This window comes from Rana temporaria, chromosome 1, assembly GCF_905171775.1.
Source record: "Rana temporaria chromosome 1, aRanTem1.1, whole genome shotgun sequence".
NCBI lineage: Eukaryota > Metazoa > Chordata > Amphibia > Anura > Ranidae > Rana > Rana temporaria.
This window is the reverse complement of record NC_053489.1, coordinates 319,606,293-319,625,457: the sequence shown is the minus strand read 5'-3', so window position 1 is coordinate 319,625,457 and position 19,165 is coordinate 319,606,293. Positions and strand designations below refer to the sequence as shown.

The following is a 19,165-nucleotide window of genomic DNA, read 5'->3' as shown; positions in this document are numbered from 1 at the left end:
AGTTAAAGCGACGCAGTGCAGAATCGCAAAAACTGGCCAGGTCCTTTACCTGCATAAAGGTCCAGGTCTTAAGTGGTTAAACATACCATTATATATCATGCTGCGTTACAGTCTTTAGTAAAACCCCCTCAATTTTTCGGGTGGGTAACTAGGGCTGTCCTGAAAGACTACTGGAAAAGACGATACCAGTAAGCATAACCAATTTTCCCTTTTCATCTTTTAGGACAGCCGCAATGAGAGGCTAGACGAGCACTTACCAACTAGGGTGGGACTACAGCTTGCAAAACCTTTCACCCAAAGGCTTGCTCACCTGCCGACACCAGATCCACTCTAATGTTTTACAAAAGTGGCATAGCTGGACCATGTTGCTGCCTTGCATATCTGTTCTGGCGTTGCTCCAGCTTTTTCTGCTGTAATAGCTACCAAAGCTCTGGTAGAGTGTGCCTTTATCCCCTTAGGGATCTCTTTACCAGCTAGAGTATATGCCTGCCCAATGGTTGCTCCGAGCCATCTGACAATAGTGCATCGAGACGCTTTGTTGTTTTCTGGGGCCAGAAAACAAAAACAATGAGTCTGACTTTCTATATGCTCTTGTCAGCTTTAGGTAGTGCAGGATGCATCTGACATCCAAAGTATGAAATCTCAACTCCCCTTCGCCTGAGGGGTTGGGACAAAAAGGTAAAACTTCCTGACTTCTGTGGAATTTCAGTTACCTTGGGTAAAAATGCTGGATCGGTCTTAACGACCAGATCTGGGAAAAAAAAAAAAAAAAGATAGAAGCTTCTATCTCGCCGACCATCCTAGCAGTAGTCATTGCAACCAAAAATACAGTTTAAGGTCAGTTCTTTTAGTAGACACTCATCTAAAAGGCTCAAAGGGAGCACCCGTGAGGGTCTGTAAAACTAAGGACAGGTCCCAACTGGGGAAGGGTGAACCCTGAGCTGGTCTCTGCCTAGCTAGAGCCCTGAAAAACCTGACTATCCAGGGGTTGGTGGCCAAAGGTTTTTCTAGGTATGCACCGAGTGCTGAAATTTGACCTTTGAGGTACTTATGAAAAGTCCCATATCTGCTCCACACTGTAGGAATTCTAGAATGGCTGTGGGGCTCTGCACCGAACAGGAGCATCCTACGCACCACTTGTTGAAGCAAAGCCAGACCTTCATGTAAATTTGGTGAGTCTCTTTTCCCGCTATTGAGGGTGGCAATTAATATTTCTGAAAACCCTTTAGATTTTAGTATGCCTCAGTAGCCAGGCCGCTAGCTTCCATTTGTGTACTTGAGGGCAGAGGACTGGACCCTGTGAGAGGAGATCCTCTTGAGGTGGTAGGAATAGGGGAGGTTCTACAGCTAGCTGCTTAAAGAACTGAGAACCATGCCCTCTTGGGCCAATGTGGTGCCACTAGAATCAGAGAAGTGTTCCCCCAACCACCCTTCTGAAACTTCCTCAAAACTGCGGGTAATACCGGTGGCGGGAATGCGTAGCACATTGTGAACTGCCAGCTTTCAGTCAGTGCGTCCACCCCAGTGCTCCTTCTCTGTTTAGAGAGAGAGGGGGGGGGGGGAAAAAGGGGGGGGCTTTCGCGTTTGACGCAAAGAGGTCCACCTCTTGGCCAAGAGACAGAAGACCTGATTGAGGACCCATTCGCTCTCAGTTGCCTTCGACTGAGAAAGTCTGCCATCACATTTTATCGCCTCTCAGAAAGACTGCCGAGTGTAAAAGTGTTGATCTCAGCCCAGACCAGAATGTCTTCTGCTAGGCCCGGCAGAACTCCGCTTCTCGTGCCACCATGCTTGTTTAAGTAAGCTATGGCCGATGAATTGTCCGACCTCACCTGAGTGGTGCCCCTGGAGTTCCTTCTGGAAAAACTTGAGCCAGACCAACTGCCCTCAGCTCCTTCCAGTTGGACGATCTCTTTAGTAGTTCTTCGAACTTCCAGAAGCCCTGTGCTGGAAGGGATCCCAGGTCTGCCCCCCCCAGCCCGTACCACTTCTGTAGTTACCACCCCAAAACACCGGGATAAGCAACAGACATCCCTGCGACAGGTTTGTTACCTTCCTCCACCAAAGGGATCTTTTTACCTGCTCTGGTACCTGAACTACGGTGTCTAGAACCTCTAGGCCAGTGATGGCGAACCTTGGCACCCCAGATGTTTTGGAACTACATTTCCCATGATGCTCATGCACTCTGCAGAGTAGCTGAGCATCATGGGAAATGTAGTTCCAAAACATCTGGGGTGCCAAGGTTCGCCATCACTGCTCTAGGCTGTGGTCCCACACCCTTAGAACGAAGGCCTACAGGGGGCGAAAGTGTAGTCCTGCCTATTGGACTGCTGGGAGGGTAGATATCAGACCTAGCATTGACAGAGATCTTATTGAGACCTGTTGGTTGCAATGTAGGGAGGCCACTGCTCTGTCTAGCTTTAAGACCTTCTCCATCGGGAGAAACAAATAGAGTTGAGTCCAACAAGTATCCCAGGTATGCGATACATTGTGAGGTGATCAGACGGGACTTCTCCAAGTTCAGTAGCCACCCCAGGTCTATTAGGACCTTTTTTGTAATTTCCAGGTCCCTGGAAAGCTGCGAATAGGAGTAGGTCGTCCAGGTAAGCCATTATAGACACTCCCTGGAGTCGCAGAACCACCACGGGTTCCGCCAAAACCTTGGTAAAAATGCGGGGCAATGATAGCCCAAATGGCAGTGCCTGGAACTCTAGGTCTATCGCTAGTCGCAGTAACAGAGCTTTCAGCAATCGGGACGTGTAGACCCCTGAGGTCCAGCGATACCATGAAGCAGTTGTGGGGGAAGAATGCCCAGACTCCATGCAGAATCGTTTGCAATTGATTTGTTCAGGGGCTTTAAATTCAGAATTAGTCTGAATTTTCCAGAAGGTTTCTTCACAACGAAAATGTGTGAATAGAATCCCTTTCCTTCCTCCTCTTCTGAAACTCTGCAGACTATGCTTTGGCTTTCCAGATTCCATAAGGCCTCCAACAAGGCTTCAGACTTCTCCCTGCACTTGTGTAGCTGCGTGAGCAGGTATCTCTGTGGGGGGGCGGTCTTGCAGACTCTAGACGGTACCCCTTATGATCCCAGGATGAACTGCCTCCCACTGTGGGAGAAAGGTCCCCACAGTCTTCCTCCCACCCTGACTGGAGTCATGGGTTTACAAAGCTGCTCGGGGGGGGGGACACACACCTCTGCCCTTGTCTTTAGGGGTCCAAGCTTTCTGCTGCCTCCTTTCATTTTTGCGGACAAAACCCTTTGTCTGTACTGGGGCCTTTCGTTTGAGAGGAAAGGACTTTTTCTTATCTGCCGTGCAGTCTAGAACCGTTTCTAGACCTGGGTCAAAGAGTAGGTCTCCCGTAAGGGGTATCCCACATAACTTGGCCTTAGAAGGGCTGTCACCTGGCCAAGTTTTGAGCCAGAGGGCTCTTCTGGCAGAGTTAGCCAGGGCTGCCGACAAATGCGGACCGATTCCGCTAAGGCCACACACACACAGATGGTTTCATTAGCTGTTCTAGCCTCAATGTGCTCCTGGATCTTGGAAAGCCAGTACTCCAAGTTGCGGGCCACAACTGCCATTTCTGGCTTTAGATTCCCAATTGTAGAATCCCATGTCTTTTAGAAGGGAGTCTATCCTTTTGTCCACTACATCAGCTAAGGCTCCCAGGTCTTCAAACGCTAGGTCAGCTTTTCTGGAGACCTGGGAGAAGGCCGCGTACAATTTGGGTGTCTTGTTCCAAATAGACGCTGGGTCAACCAAAAAAGGAAACTTTAGGGACCTAGAAAAGAAGAAGTGTTTCCCTTTTGGAATCTTGCCATTCCTTTTTAACGGTGTCAATCAGTACCTCATGTACTGGGAAGACTTTTCTTCTGCTCCCCAGGCCTTCGTACATTTGGTCATGGAGGGTCAGAGGTTTGTTGGGTCTGGATACCAAGGGTTGTATGGATTGCCCCCCCAAGAGGTCCTCTACCTCATCCAGGGACAACTTATATCTGGAGTGCTTCCTGGACTCCCCGTCCTGGCCCTCTCCCTCCAATTACTCCTGAGGATCAGAGGTGGCACCGATTGTGCCTGTTCCACACTGGAAGGGCCTGAAGCCTCCTCTGCCCTCGGTGTAGTGGCAGGATTGGTGGGTGCAGAGCCCTGAGCCAGTGGAGGGGTTGCATCTTGGGAGATGGGATTAGAGGGAGAGTTTAAACTTTTCAAAGAGGCTTTTAAAAGAAAAGGTGGGCGAGAGTTTTACGGAAGCTGCTAGTCCTGACTCCTGCTCAGAATCCCTTTCACCAGGGTGTCTCTACAATTCTTACACAAGACTTTTACCCATGATTGCCCTAGAATGTAACTACAGGAGGCACACTGCAAGGTATGGGATGACCGATTTTTCTGTAGCTTTCTGAAATACATGCCCAAGAAAAAAAAATTTAAACACAGATATAACCCCAGGAGTGCATTGACTTTTAGTATGCAAGAATCAGAGCCTCCCCCCCATAGACAGGAGCATGTATGGAGGGGCATTCCTAAATAGAGAGGAATCTCTCCCCAGTGTACTCTTACCTTCGGAAGGCTGGAGGTAGTGTCACCTGAGCGTCCGCTTCCGACATGACTGACTGCAGGTGGCTGCCTCTACCGAGTCTCACGCTGCCTGTGCGCGATCCAGACTCTCTCCAGCTTGTGCCCGGCCCCCTATGAGCCCCGCGACTCAGTCGCGGGTCAAAGGGAAAGCATCCACCCTTCGCCGTAAATGACGTCACCCACCTTCCGGCCCTCTGGTTAAAAAATAAAAAAGCGGCCTGTATACCGTACTTGGAGAGCAGCGCCGCTTCCATGCTTCAGCCCTGCAGATGCAATAGGGGTCCCCCTCAGCCTGCGGCCACACTCGAGGATGGGGTGGCTTTGCAAGAGGCAGGTGTGTACCACACCATATACCCTGGGAGCCCCCGCTTCCTTTACTGGGCAAAAAGATTAAAGGCCTCAATCCCGACTGGCCTGGTTCACTGCAGTGTCTCCCCGCCGGAGGAACCACCAATAACTGAGGTCCGGCAGGGGAAGAGAGAATTTATGTGCTGGCAGTGTTTTCTGAAAAAGGAGAGGAGCCTATGTCTCATTGTGGCTGTCCTGAAAGACAAAAAAGGGAAAAGAATTTCCCCAACAGGCTTCCATAGTAAAACCCAATCCAACTTGTAGGGTGCCTGGTTGTAGACAGAACGGAGAAATGCACAGAATTTGACCATATGTCTCCAATCATGTACCTTGGCGATTTTAGGATTTGGATTAAAGAGAGCCCCAGCTGTTTAAGTGAAAAGACTAAACACCTTAAAAAAAAAAAAAAAAAAAAAAAAAGTGTAGTCTCCGATATAATGCAGCCTTTGAAGAGGGCTTCCACTCAGTTTGGCTGTTTCCTTTGAGTATGACATGTCTCCACACAAAAGTTCTACACAGAATAATGAGTAACTTTAGAGATTTTAACGGGAGGGGCCGTGGGACCCAGAGGCTTTTTGCAGGGTGTGGGGTACTCCTGCTTCAGCTTCACCAATGACTTGTGTCTAGGGTCATCCTATGTCCACTAGGGGCATAGGATGACTGAGAAATGATATCTCGGATTACATGAGATGGGACAGTAATAATTCACAATGTATTGCAGGATATCTTGAAATATTACAGGTTGTTGATTCTAAACCCAACCGGTCAATAGACTGATTCATTCATGTGGGAACACAGACTGTTAAGGGGGTAATCAAGTCTGCTACTGTCATGTAAACTAACCTTAGTCTGGCTTCTAAAGACCCTTTCATTGGCATCACACAATGGACACTGTATTGTGTGAATTTCGATTGATGCCAAATATGTATTGTATAGCAGGTGAGAAGCTTATCTCGGAGTCACCTTGTCTGGGTAAATGATTAGTAATTAGCTCATGTAGATTATCTAGGAGACAGAATGTCTGTCTCCTAAATGGTGTATTGAGTTTGTGTCATGTTGTGGGTGGAGTTGGGTCATTGTGGTTCCTAAACTGTATATAAGAAGCCCGAGTTTCCCATTAAAGTCTATTCCATTTTGAACCAGAGAACAGAGCTGTGCGTCTTGTTTCTGGGGAATCCATATGGGCAGTGTTCGTCTGCTGAATTGTGGAGTGTAGATAAGCTGTCGTGGAATGGAATATTGTAAATGGCGTTAACCCCTGACAGAGATACTCACCGTTTGCATTTCATTTTCAATTCTGCTCACCAATGCACTGGGAATGTTAAGGGAAACCTTTGATCCATCTAAACAGCACTGATCAACATCTCCAACAACAGAATCCACAACTTCTACTTCTTTCTCCAAAGATTTCAGGTTCCCCATAATGTTCTCCCACAACCGTCGCACCTAAAAAAAAAATAAAAGTGGGAGAGAAAAGAAAGCCGGGTAGGTAAATACGGCCTATGGAAGCGTTCTAAAGATTTTTTTTTTTTTTAGCATAGATGCCTGCCTTGTTCACATACCTCTTCTATTTGATCTTCCTTATTTTCACCAGAAGTCCTCTCATTTTGTGTTGCTCTGAAACAGTAAGCATATTTATGTTATTAATCACAGCATCCAGGCCATAAACTTAACTGCAAATAAGAACCAACCATGCAGGAGCATAGTTTTAACCTCCCTGGCGGTATGATCACGTCAGATTTTTTTATTCCCCCTCGGTACATTGTTTTGCATAGATATTTGGCGTTTCATAATGTAGGCCTGTAATTCTTAGTAGAGTCTTTTAGACATTCCAGGTATTATAAAGTTTGAAACACTAAATAACTAAAAAGCTTGCGCGCAGAAGCGAATGCATATGTGAGTAGCGGCCACATATGAAAACTGTTTAAACCACACATGAGGCATCACTGCGATCGTCAGAGCGAGAGCAATAATTCTAGCCCTCCAACTCAAAACATGCAACCTGTAGGTTTTTTTAATTGTCGCCTATGGAGATTTAAGGGTAAAAGTTTGATGACATTCCACAAACAGGAGTTTTGAAGCGTGACATGTTGGGTATCAATTTACTCGGCGTAACATCTTTCACAAGGAAAAAAAAAAAAAAAAAAAAAACACGCCAACTTTACCGTTTTATTTTTTAATTTTTAAAAAGTGAATTTCTTCCAAAAAAGTGCACTTGTAAGACTGCTGCGCAAATACGGTGTGACAAAAAGTATTGCAATGACTGCAATTTTATTCTCTAGGGCAGGGGGTCTCCATACTTTTAAAGCAAAGGGCCAGTTTACGGTCTTTCCAACTTCAGGGGGCCTGGATTCTGACCAGTTGGGGTAGAAAATGCCCCATGGCCAAGCATCAGTGAGAATAAACATGGCCCCAGTGTTGGTGGGCAGTAGGAGGAATAGTGCTCCATCATTGCCATTAGTCTAAGAAATAGTGCCCCATTGTTGGTGCCATTGGGAGGAATAGTGCCTCATATCATTGGGAGCAATACCGCCCCAAGGGCCGGATGAAGGCTAGCAAAGGGTCACATCTGGCCCTTGGGCTGCAGTGGAGACCCCTGCTCTCGGGTGTTAGAAAAAAAGTCAAAGTATTTCCTAGCAAAAAAACTTCAAGTCTGAAAAACAGGCTCTGTCCTTAAGTGCAAATATAAAAAACAATTCTGCGCCAAATATATATCTATAATTTGGGTGCCCATGTAAAGGTCCCAAACACAATATGTGCCAAGATGCTCCCCTAGAAAGTGATGAAGTGTATGTGACTTCTATCTGATGCGTGGTAAAAAGTGTACTGGGGCGCTATGGAGAAATGTGTAATTACACAACTTATCCTATAATATGCAACAAGTAAATAAATGTGTCCTGTTGTACATGATAAATCAATAAAGTCCCATTGGTGCACGCATCTGTCCTCAAGTGGTTAAAACCTCATACACGATCTGACTTTTCTGTGGATTTTTGTGTGACGGGGCGTTGGCCATGAACTTGGTATGCATACACGGCAGAACATTCAGCCAACATACAAACCATGCGGTTTTTCAGCTCTTTATCGACACCCTTTGGGCAACTTCTGGCATGGTCGGATGTTTAGCATTGGTTCAGAGCATGTGCGTTTATACTTTGGATTTTAGTCCGATGGACTTGTGTACACGATCAGATTATCCAACGGAACACGTTTTGTCAGACAATTTGAGAGCAAGTACAGCCAACATTTGTTGTCGGAAATTCCAACAATTGTCCGATAAAACATCCGGACCAAAAAAAAAAAAAAAAAAAGCGTGTGTATGGGCTTTTACTATAGCCGTTTTCTAGTTGGTCCAAAACCACTTTTGGACATAAAGGGACACCCTTTGGGTGTCATGGGCAATCTCAAGTTTACAGGCAGAAAGAAATCTCTATATCTCCATGTAGGGCACCGAACAAAGCACTAGGGACAAAAGGGACGTGAAATGATTTGACACTGAGCTCCGCCCCCACGAGTTGAAGCTCGCAGGGAACAGAACATTGGGCAGAGGACACAGCGACATGGGACATGGTAAGTAACCTGGACCAGGATCCTGAGAAGCAATCCCATGTGTGGCTTGGGGTTACCGCTAGGGTACTGAAATTTAACCCCATGCCAGACTCAGAATTACCACCAGGAATGTTAACGAATAGGTTCACATTTTCCCCACTCATGTAGCCTCTAGCCGATTTCGCAAATTGCCGGGTGCCCATTAGGGAGATTAACACTCCAAATTTGTCTTGTTTACCATTAATAAAAAACCTTTTAGAAATGGAAAAAGGCAACAGCGCTCTCTGCATGGACAACCCAATCCATACAACAGGTCCACTCAAAGATGCCGAAGCTCGATGTGTCCCAACACACACCAATGCAACAGTAGTAAGAAGAGCAGGCAAAACTAATGCTTGAATTTTTTTTTTTTAAACAAGAAACCACCACCCAACTTCAGAATTCAGACACACACTTAAGGTTAAAACAAGTTAAGTAGTTACCTACCTGCACTGGTTCTGCAAAGCCCCACACTCAGACCGCAACTCCCTTATCTGCTTTACAAGCAACCTTACAAAGAGAAATACAATTAATCAGACACATTCAAAATTACAAACCATTTAACAGCACTGCAGTATATGGATTTAACCCGCTATTCTCCTCAGCCAAGTATCACTTCTGTAATGACAGTTTTTTTGGTACAAACAGGTCTTAGGGCTTGTTCACACATGCATCAATGCCATGTGTCAAGCATTTTTAAAGCCTCATAAACACCCTTAAATATTACAATGGCACCACACAGTGTGGTCCAGACTGGAGAAGTAGCACTGTGTCATGTTAAAAATTAAAGTGGAGGTCCTCCCCAAAAAAAAAAAATTACGCCGGGACTCCACTTTAAGTAGCATGTCACTTTCATGAGGCATCAACGCTTGTCAGGCACCTCCATTAATTTTAATAGGAATGCTCTATAACACCACCTACAGCATTTATAGCAAGTTAGTGAAGCATTTAAAGTGTCAACTAGGCACTGGGGGAGAGACCCTGGAGGCTGCTGTATCCCAGAGCACACTGGGAAAGAACTAGGACAGAGCAGACGTGTTGCAACACCATTTGCTTATGGATCCAACAAGAAAAGCGATTGTGAAATTGGTGACACTTAAGCAAAATAAGCGCGTGTCTGCCCCGTATCTGTCCGTGACGATTTCTCTTACTTCGCCCCAGGCATCAGAGAGCATTTATATTCTAGGGAGATTTTGTGACAAATGGAGCAGATGTCATCTCCATCTGTGTATCAATCCCCCACATTTTACATACATCCACTGAATATGTACCATGCAACCTTAACTTTTACACAAACTGAAGATGAATATTGCACTCGCCTCTATTAGCTTACAGAGATATCAAACCAAGAAACTAGTCATTCAACTGGTATGTACAAAAATATCAGCTATTTTTATTACTACACAAACAATGGTCTCAAAAAAAAAAAAAAAAAAAAAAAAAAAAAGCTGCACGACTTTTGCTCCTGCCTGTAGAAGCAGCTCATTGTTAGCCTGTGTCCATTCACATTAGGCATGCGAGACACACACTAATATTGTGAAAAGTATTGTGACGTTTGCTTTTAAAAACACTTCCATACTGGCACTCCCCTACATGTAAAATCTTTTTGCTAGAAAATTACTCAGAACACCCAAACATAGAGTGGAACCTGGGATTACGAGCATAATCCATTCCAGAATGCTTGTAATCCAAAGCACTCACATATCATACAGTTTCTTCATAGAAGTCAATGGAAACAAAAATAATTTATTCCACATTGACTATGGCATGCAATACTGTATGTGACCAGAGATGTCGAAGCACAGGACAGACTTCGATCATCGTTGGCTGAACTCAGAAACGGAGTGTTTCCGAACGGCTCAAAGTGTCACCGGCGCCCCTGGCCAAATGCAGTACTGCACAATGCAGAGTCTTGAATCCTGCTCATTTTGCAAGACACTCGCAAACAGAGTCAGGATTTAATAAAAAAATAAAAACACCCCCTCTTCATTAATATAGCTAGCCCAATTTTTTTATATAAAATGTGAAAGATGAAGTTACACGCAAAAAATGGAACTTCCGCTTTTTTGGAAACCCCCCCCCCCCCCCCCCGTGTCACATTGACATTTTCACCAACTTCCGGGGAAGAGACTCCCACCGGAGTCGCTCCACTTCCCGTCCCCCCCACCGCCTTCTGGGACCAGTGCCTCCCAGGAGACAGCGGGGACCACTAGGAACCCGCCAAGCTACTTGCGCAGTAGGGAACCAGGCAGTGAAGCCGCAAGGCTTTACTTCCGATTCCTTTAGCGAGGATGGCAGCCGAGAGACTGCTCGTCTTCTGCCGCCAACATTGCAGGCACCCTGGACAGGTACGTGTTCATTAAAAAAAGTCAGCAGCTGCAGTATTTGTAGCTACTGGCTATTATTTTTTTGCGGGACCTCAGCTTTAAGCCATGTAAATAGATACCCAACAAGTCACGTTTTAAAATGTGCGCTAAACTTAATAAAAATTATATATATATATATATATATATATATATATATATATATATATATATATATATATGCGCAACGCTTACAATTTTTACAGGTTGCAAAGAAGGTCTAGTGCTAGAATTATTGCTCTCGCTCCAACACACAGCGATACCTCACATATGTGGTTTGAATGGCATTCACTTATGTGTGCGAGCTACCTGGGACAGGGGCTCTTTACATTTTTTTATTTTTGATCACTTTTATTCCTATTACAAGGAATGTAAACGTCCCTTGTAATAGGATTGTGCGACAGGTCCTCCTTATGGAGATATGCAGGGTCAATAAGACCCACAACACTCCTTCAGGCTGGAGAGCATGAGATCAAAAAAAATGTATTCACGATCCCATGCTTTCCAGCCGCCATCGCAGCTTTGTTTACAAGCGTGGCCTGGATGTGACGTCATAACGTCGCGCCCAGGCCTCCAACGGTCAGAGACCGAAATCTCTGATAGTCATGCGGCGGCAGCTGATTTTTTCCTCAGGTCCCCGATGAGGCAGGAGAGCCCGGAGAAACACCGAAGGGCGGGGCTTTTGCCACAAGGGCCTTCACAAAAAAAAAAAAAAAAAAAAAGAACCCACCACACTGAACTCGCCAGCTGGGGATCATTGCCCTGCACCCTACTATAACATTGTCAAGGTTCCATTCTGTGGGATCCAGTGCTGACCAGCAACATTGCAGGCCATCCCTGCAGGGTCCATGTATCAATCCTCTGAGTGCCAACAAGGTGTAGGATATGGATTGGGAAAAACTGAACCGTTGAGAAGCTAGCCATTTTTGAACAGAAAGCTGCAAGACATTTACGTCACCTTCAGACACCAAAGGGGAAGAAAAAAAAAAAAAAAAACACACCACGTTAGGCTTACTAGTAACTGTTTCTAGGAGTCTTCCAGGACAGCCTCTTGAGACCTTGGGCTCCTCCCTCTGGGTCAGGAAACACACACACCCCTTTCTTTAAAAGGTGGTCCTCCAGGCCTCCCTCAGTTAACCCAAGAACTACCAGAAGGACCTGAAAGACAAACACACTAACACACCGTTAGCTCATTATTATAGTTATACATTAACCTGGGGTGGGGGAAAAACCCGGCTGTCCTGGAAGACTCCTAGAAAACAGAGTTACCGGTAAGCCCAACTCTGGTTTTTCTCTAGTCTTCCAGGACAGCCCCTGGAGATAAGAACTTACTTGTTTAGGGTGGGACTACTGTCTGGAGGACCTTCCTTCCAAAGGCTTATTCTTTATCCAAACAGTAGGTCTAAACGGTAGTGTCTTGCAAATGTTGAAAAAGACGACCATGCTGCTGCTTTGCATATCTCTTCCGGGGAGCCTCCGGCTCTCTGTCCAGGATGAATGCGCTTTGACCAAAGGTGGTTCTTTACCCCCTGACTGGTAAGCCTCAACTATCGCCATCTTAAGCCACCTAGCGATGGATGGCTTGGATGCTCCGTAACCCTTACGGGCACCCGAAAAATTAACAAAAAAAGCGTCTGAACGCCTAAACTCTTTAGTGGTTTCCAAATAAGAGATTTCTTTTAACATCTAATAAACTAAATAATTCCCCTTCATCTCCTGAAGAGGAACAAAGAGTTGGCAGGACAATGTCCTGGGTTCTGTGAAACAGGCCACCTTGGGCAAAAAACTAGGATCCGTTAGAATCATCCTTCAGTCGTCTAGGACCACCAAAAAAGGCTCCCGAACCGAGAATGCCTGTAGATCACTGACCCTCCTAGCCGATGTGATTGCTACTAAGAAAACCGTCTTTAGGATGATGCGTCTCAGCGAAGATTTCTCCAGGGGCTCAAAAGGCTTCTTGGTAAGGGCTTTAAGCAGGTGGGGCAGGCTCTAACCTTCAAAGGTTTGGACCTAGTCACGGCTTTGAAAAAAAAAAAAAAAAAAAAAAAAAAGAAACGATTTTGCTGGAGAGGAGTCTCGAGAAAGACTCAAGGCTGCTGTCTGCACTTTAAGGGTACTGATGGAAAGCCCCATCTCCACCCCTGACTATAGAAAATCCAGCACTGCTGGGATGCCTGGACGAACCAAACCTTGCTCTGCTAGCCAGGAACTGAACTTTTTCCCAGACCTTGGAATAGATCGCTCTTGTTACCGGTTTACGGCATTCCAAAAGGGTTCCAACCACCTTATCTGAGAAACCATAGGCCTTCAACAATGTTCCTCAGAAACCACGCCGTCAACTTCAGATTCTTTACCAGAGGGTGAAGGATCGGTCCCAAGGATATTAAATCTTCCCTGACCAGAAATGCCCATGGTGGACAAAGGGCCAACTTTTTTTAGGCTGGCGAACCACGGCCTCTTGGGCCAGAACGGAGTAACCATAATCAGGTCCATAGAATCCCTGAGGAACTTCTGAATGACCTTGGGAATCAGCCTCACCAAAGGGAAGGCATAGGCCAGACTAATGCCATGGGCTGGCAAAGGCATCTATTCCTGTAGCTCGGTCCTGTGGGTGAAGAGAAGAATTCTGGTGTCTTGTTTACTTCTGCAGCAAAGAGGTCCACTTCTGGCTGCCCCCAGAGACACACTATCTCTGAACACCTCCCCGTTGAGGGACCATTCGTCCTAGTTTATGGGCTGCCGACTGAGAAAGTCGGCTAGTGTATTCAGTGAGCCCTTCAAGTGTATCGCTGACAAAGAAGCTAGATTCGCTTCGGCCCAGTTCAAAATCTGGGCTGCCGAGACCTGAAGGGCCGGACTCCTCGTGCCTCCTTGCTTGTTTATGTAAGGAACAGTAGTTGCATTGTCCGTCCTCACTTGCAGGTGTTGACCTACTACTTGAGACTGGAAGGCCTCTATGGCTCTTAGAACTGCCAAGAGCTCCCTTTGATTCGAGGACCGATGGGCTTCCGGGGGTAACCAAGACCACTGGGCCCCCAGGTGGGCTCCCCAACCTTGCCTGCTGGCGTTGGTTGTTACCACTATGGCTGCCAGAGGATCCCAAGACCAACCTTTTTCCAGGTTTTTGGGGGGGGGGGGGGGGGTAAACCACCACAGGGTTCTTTTGATGCTGGATGGAATAGGCATGGGGAGGACCAGACCTTCTTTGGCCATCCCAATACCTCAGCATAAGGTTCTGTAGTGGACATTGATGTAACCTGGCCCATGGCACTGCCGGGAAACAGGCCGACATCAGTCCCAAAACTCTCACCACACTTCTGATCATGGCAACCTACTGCTTGCTCCACTTTCAGAACCTTCTTCTTGGGGAGAAAAACCGACACGGAGGAGATTTTGTAGCCTAGATACAGGACCTCTTGTGATGGAGATAACTGGGACTTGTCCTCGTTGATTAACCACCCCAGAGACCGCAGGAAGCTCTGTGACTTTAGATCTTTCTCTAGTTGGGGACCTGAGGAGGCAACGAACAGGAGGTCGTCCAAATAAGGGACCACTGTGATGCCTTGGATTCTCAAAGGTGCCAGTGCCTCCGCCAGGACCTTGGAGAAGATCCTTGGAGAGGAAGAAAGTGAAGGGTAGAGCTCTGAACTGGTAGTGTCCGATTAGCGGACCTCCCTGTACCGCTAGCCTCAGGAATTCTTGACATTCCGGACGTATAGGGACATGCAAATAAGCATCCCTTAGGTCCACAAAACAACCTGGGAAGAGAAGGTTCGTTACTGAGAATATTGACTCCATCCTGAAACGCTTGTACCTTACAAACTTGTTGAGAGGACGAAGGTTCAGGATCAACCTGTACTTCCCAGGTTTTTTCACTACAAAAACTTGAGTATACCCCCTGGCCCTCCTCCTGGGGAACCCAAATCAGGACTTTTTGGTCCAATAGGTCCCCTAGTAAGAGACCTAGGGCATCAGCCTTCTTCTGGTCCCTTGGTAACCAAAAATATCGGGGGAGGAGAGAATCGAATTCTAGCCTGTAGCCGTTCATGTCTTGCACGAACAGGCTTGATGTTGACTTTGTCCAAAGTGGAAGGAACTCTCCCAGCCTTCCTCCCACTGGGACGTGGGCATCACAGGGACTTGGGGGGGGGGGGGGGTGGCCTGAGGAGGATTAAAGAGGATTCCTCTACCTCGCCCTTTTTGACCTGACCAATGTTTCTTGGGATGGGCATCTCCATCATTCTGATTTTGCTAAAAGCCACGAAAAAAACGTTTACCTCGTTTTTCTGGGAAGGCTTTCTTCCTATCTTGTGTTCTCTCCAATGCCTCCTGGAGGCCTGCACCAAACAAATGGTCCCTGAGAACGGTAGGCCGCAAAGTTTTAACTTTGATGCCGCATCACCCGTCCAAGTCTTTAACCAAACTGCCTGCGTTTACTAATGCTGCCGACCTAGCAGCCAACTTAACCGACTGTTGAAGCGTCGGCTAGGAAGCCAACTGCTTTTTAACAGCAAAGGAAATTTCAAAATCTGCTGCCTGGAAGTGCCAACAGAAATGTGAGCCTGCAACTGACCAAGCCAGCATTCCAAATTCCTGGCCACACAGGTGGCTTGCAAGGGCTGGCTTTAACCCTATTGCGGAAGCATCCCAGGCTCTTTTGAGCAGTACTTCACTCCTCTTGTCCATGGGATCCTTCAGCGACCCCAGGTCGGAACGCCAGGTCAGTTTTTTTTTTTAGAAACCTTGGCCAAAGGCGCATCTAATTTTGGAACCTTGTTCCATGGATGGGAAGCATCGTCCTCAAAGGAAACCTCCGTTTGAGATTCCCCGCAAAGAAAGGTCTTCTTTCCGGTTGCTCCCACTCCAGCAAAAAAAAAAAAAAAAAAAAAAAAAAAAAAAAAAAAGAGCTTCAATAAGCGATTTGTGCACGGGAAATACCCTGGCTTTTTGAGCACTGCACCCCTGATACATCTGGTCGTGCTTGGACAATTGACTGGCTCCTCCAATTTCTAATGTTTCGTAAATGGTTTTTAATAAATCCCCTACATCAAGGGATAGTTTGTACCTCGTCCCCCTGGAGGAATCTTCTTCCACCTCAGAGCCAGACGCTGAATCCACCTGAGAGGAGGTCTGGGATCTAGAAAGGCTTTTCCCTCGCTGACCCTCCTGCCTCCTCATCCTGCTCTATCCCTACCACTGAGGGCTCAGCCAAGGATGGTGCACTAGCAGCCCTGTAAAGGGGGGGACGGCATCTGTACCCTATCCATCATACCCCTAAATGACTGGAAGGTAGATGCCAGCTCGTCTTTAACCGACGCCAGGACTTTGACACTCTGCCGCTGAGTCATCTTTGACTAGATTGGCGATACAATCTGGGCATATTGGCTTCCTCCAATTCGAGCCTAACTTAGCCCCACAAACAGCACATTTCTTCTTAGGTATCTGAACCGGCGTCTTGTCCTGAGCTTTTACCTAAAACCAAACAATAGGGACAGTAACCAAATTAGAACCTGCCCTGACCCATTACACCACTGATTGAGTCAGCCAAAGAAGTGCCTGAAAACCTGTCACCATAGGTTCCCCACCCAGGGAGGGAATAAGCAAGGTCCCACAAGAAAAAAAGACCTAATCTCCCAGTGTAAGGTATGGCCCCACCCTTGCCACCTTACCTGAGAGATGCCCGAGCCGGTGGACCCGGAGTCTGTAGCCATACCGGCTTCCTTCATCACCCCTGGTGTCTGCGCGGCCTCGTCGAGCTTGTTTGCACCGCTCCGGGTGCCCATTATCCCACACTGCGCCGCTTAGCAGGAAGGGACTGTATGCAGCGGCGCTCCTTGATGACACCGTTACGCCCATGAAGCACTTCCGCCTGGTGGAATGCAGAGACCCTGCCCCTCAGCGCCGTTTCCGGAAGGAGGAAGTCCATGCTTAGAGCGTGGAACGGCATGGCAAGCCAGCGTCTTTTGCCATCGCTGCTGTACACGCCGGTCCGCTGCAAGCACCCCCACCGGAGCTACTTGCCCAGCACTGCCACAAGGACGACCTGATACAGGTACCAGGGCTTTGGGAAAACTGGAGTCAACCAGGGAGTCCTGCTCTCTGAGCAACTGACAGCCATGGGAACGGCGACCACCTCTTCTACCCAGAACAGAGGGGTGCCGCAGGCAGAGGAGAGTCCAGCCAGGGTCTCCTACCCAGGACAGTCCTGGGAATTGAGGTCCCTAGCGTGCTCCTTCCCTTCTGGTAGGAAACACAATAACTGAGGAGGGAGGCCTGGAGGACCACCTTTTAAAGAAAGGGGTGTGCGTGTTTCCTGACCCAGAGGGAGGAGCCCAAGGTCTCAAGAGACTGTCCTGGAAGACTAGAGAAAATGTAATATAAAAACTGAAGCCTTGCCCAACAGGGAGGAGTCCGTTTTTTTCCAGCGTGCAATTACCTGATGTTGGCAGCAAAACCTTATTTATAATGAACATAAGATGCTCTATGATGTACAATAAAGTAGTCTGTATTTTCCAATACTACTTACTGTGCTTTCTCCTGGTACTGCTTAATCATAACATTCTCCCTCTGCAGAGTTTGCAGGTATCTTTTACGTGCCACCTTATTTCTCGCCAAAGCCTTTTCTGGGTCTTGAATTTGAAGCTGGAGGGAATCAGAAATGTAGGAACTTGTGCCTACAAGAAAGTATTTTTTTTTTTGTAATCCTAAGCAAACCAACCTGCATATACATACACTCCAAGAAAAATGTAGAAACACTACTTTATATCATTTCTCCTGACAGAAAACAGTTAGCTTCCAGTGTTTTCATGCAGCGGAACTGTAGCAATATCAAAGACAAATAGCTTATTCAAACATTTCGTCGCAAGTCACATGAAGCATACAGCAACCCTAAAGGGGTTGTAAAAGGAAAAATTATATATATATATATATATATATATATCTATCTATCTATCTATCTCTCCGACACACACCCTCCAAATCACACCAAATAGTGGGTGTGGTCAGATTTCACAAACACTAGGAGAGTCTTAAAGGGGCATTAAATACCAGGATTGTATTACATACAGAGTGCAAGAGTTCAGGGGGGTTACACACACACACACACACACACACACACACACAGAGTGCAGAGCTGTCACTTGTAAACACAGAAACCGGACTTCTGTGTTTACAAGTGATTGTGGTGAGCAGGTACCAAAGGGCCTGAGCCAGAGGTGGTGGAATATATATATATATATATATATATTACACACACACACACACACATCCTTTACCTGCAGACATTCCTCTTTTCACTTCCTCATTGTTTGTTTTTGCTCAGAAGTTCCTCCATTTCTTCTCGGTTCACTTCCTGCTTGTCCGATTTTACTGACCACCGTGCTCACCCCCTCCTGGGAACTACAGGCCAGATTCACAAAGAGATACGCCGACGTATCTCGGAATCTAAGCCCGTCGTATGTTTAAGTGTATGCTCAAACTGAGATACACTTAAAACTGCCTAAGATACAACGGCCTGCGCCGTCGTATCCTAGGGTGCAATATTTACGCTGGCCGCTAGGTGGCACTTCTACGCCGAACTCAATGGAATATGCAAATTAGTAGATACGCCGATTCACGAACGTACGCTTGCCCGTCGCAGTAAAGATACGCCACGTAAAGATAAACATGCCCCCTAGGTGGCGTAGCCAATGTTAAGTATGGCCGTCGTTCCCGCGTCGCAATTTGAAAATTTAACGTCGTTTGCCTAACTCGTCCCTGAATGGGGCTGGACGTAATTTACGTTCAAGTCGAAACCAATGACGTCCTTGCGACGTCATTTGGAGCAATGCACACTGGAAAATTCCATGGACGGCGCATGCGCAGTTCGTTCGGCGCTTTAAAGGATACCCCTACAATTCCGCAGGGGGATTTACGCTACGCCGCCGCAACTTCACAGGCAAGTGCTTTGTGAATAAAGCACTTGCCTTAAAAACTTGCGGCGGCATAACGTAAATGAGATACGTTACGCCAGCAGAAAGATCCGCTGATCTTTCTGAATCTGGCCCTACATCTGTGCGGCAGGACGCTCTACGTGTTAGACTTCAAGGAGGTGTGAATTACTGGGCGTGCCGCAGTTCATACTGGGAAATGTAGTTCTTACATGAACGAGCGATGTAAACCAGGAAGTGAATGAGCGAACAGAAACTAGAACTCGAGGTGATATAGATGAAGGTATTTAATAGGTATTTACTCGTTTAACAGAATCTTTACACTATTCTGTCTACCTTGCAGACATTAATTTTAGGCAAA

The 19,165-nt window shown here is 46.7% G+C and overlaps 1 protein-coding gene and 1 non-coding gene across 3 annotated transcripts in view; both read right to left on the bottom strand.

Annotated features, from left to right (window-relative positions):
* The window catches only part of HAUS6 (HAUS augmin like complex subunit 6), a 63,266-nt gene that overhangs the window by 32,721 nt on the left and 11,380 nt on the right, over positions 1-19,165 (bottom strand). For both annotated transcript variants that reach the window (XM_040359946.1, XM_040359937.1), the window contains exons 5-8: positions 17,403-17,550; positions 8,961-9,023; positions 6,488-6,542; positions 6,201-6,371 (exon numbers count right to left, since the gene is read on the bottom strand). In XM_040359946.1, the coding sequence (XP_040215880.1) occupies positions 6,201-6,371; positions 6,488-6,542; positions 8,961-9,023; positions 17,403-17,550 (437 nt within the window). The remainder of the gene's footprint in view (positions 1-6,200; positions 6,372-6,487; positions 6,543-8,960; positions 9,024-17,402; positions 17,551-19,165) is intronic.
* On the bottom strand, positions 9,625-9,755 carry LOC120925395. Its single transcript, XR_005746670.1, has one exon.